This window comes from Limulus polyphemus, unplaced genomic scaffold (genome assembly GCF_000517525.1).
Source record: "Limulus polyphemus unplaced genomic scaffold, Limulus_polyphemus-2.1.2 Scaffold115, whole genome shotgun sequence".
Lineage (NCBI taxonomy): Eukaryota > Metazoa > Arthropoda > Merostomata > Xiphosura > Limulidae > Limulus > Limulus polyphemus.
The window spans coordinates 538,654-539,847 of record NW_013665725.1 but is presented as its reverse complement, the minus strand read 5'-3'; the positions used below and the strand labels follow the sequence as shown (position 1 = coordinate 539,847).

The window sequence follows — 1,194 nt, the reverse complement described above, 5'->3', positions numbered from 1 at the left end:
TTGGTTTCCTAGTGGTGGACATTACGCAGATAGCCTATTGTGTAGTTTTGCCCTCAAACAAACAGACTTACCTTTTATTTCCAACATATTTATTTGTTTCAAATCTGGGTTTATTTTCATTGCAACACGTACAGTATAGCAGAAATTAGAATTCGTGAGGTAATGTCTTATTACTTATGTCTGCGGACTTACAACGCTAGAAACCGGGTTTCAATACCCGTGGTGGCCAAAGCACAGATACCTCATTGTGTAGCTTTGTGCTTAATTCCAAACAAACAAAATATACTTATAAAATTCTATTAATCATTATTTATATATTAAATCGGATAAAATAAGAACATTATTGATATGCCGAATTATTCTATTTTGCAGGCTAATCAACGCCCTTCAGCCCGAAACGATTCCAGAGAAGAAGATCAACACTAATAAAATGGCCTTTAAGCAAATGGAAAACATTAATCATTTCTTAGCTGGGGCGCAGAAACTGGGTGTTCCATCTGAGGAAATCTTCCAAACCGTTGACTTGTGGGAGAAACAGAATCTCGCTGCTGTTGTCACGTGTCTAGAATCCCTTGCAAGAAAAGTAGGTTAACATTAATTACGTAAACATATTCATACTTAACTCATATTAGACCATTTTGCAAACTGGATTCTGCCAATAAGGCACAGATGTATATAGGTATATGACCACACAATAAATTCGGAAATTAAAAGACATCGTAGCCTAATATCTGTTTATTTATTTATCTACTTGCCCCCCCCCCAGTGGCACAGTTGTATGTCTGTGGACTTACAACGCCAGAAACCGGGTTTCGATCCCCGTGGTGGGCAGAGCATAGATAGCCAATTGCGTAGTTTTGTGCTTGACTTCAAACAAACAAACAAATCTGTGTCTACTGTCCCCCCCGTGGGACAGAGGTAAGTCTATGGATTTACAACGCTAAAATCAGGGGCTGAATTCCCCGTAGTGGACGCACACACACATATTCCGTGTATACTACAGCACTAATATAAAAAAATTGATACATTATACTTATTACAGCTTTTCACATGCCATCTGATTTATACAAGCGCTTTTTTCATGATATTTTGGCCTGTATGCTTTAAATTTTGCTTTTAAATGTTTCAAATGTTGTGTATAACTCATTTGATATAAATAATTGAAAAATAGTTTACCTTCATAATCGAAAAGTG

General features: G+C 36.8%; 1 protein-coding gene across 1 annotated transcript in view; it reads left to right on the top strand.

Moving 5' to 3' along the window:
* LOC106471806 (myophilin-like) overlaps positions 1–1,194 on the top strand; it is a 22,409-nt gene that overhangs the window by 19,659 nt on the left and 1,556 nt on the right. Inside the window, exon 3 of the mRNA XM_013932431.2 lies at positions 373–583. Within this exon, the coding sequence (XP_013787885.1) occupies positions 373–583 (211 nt within the window). The remainder of the gene's footprint in view (positions 1–372; positions 584–1,194) is intronic.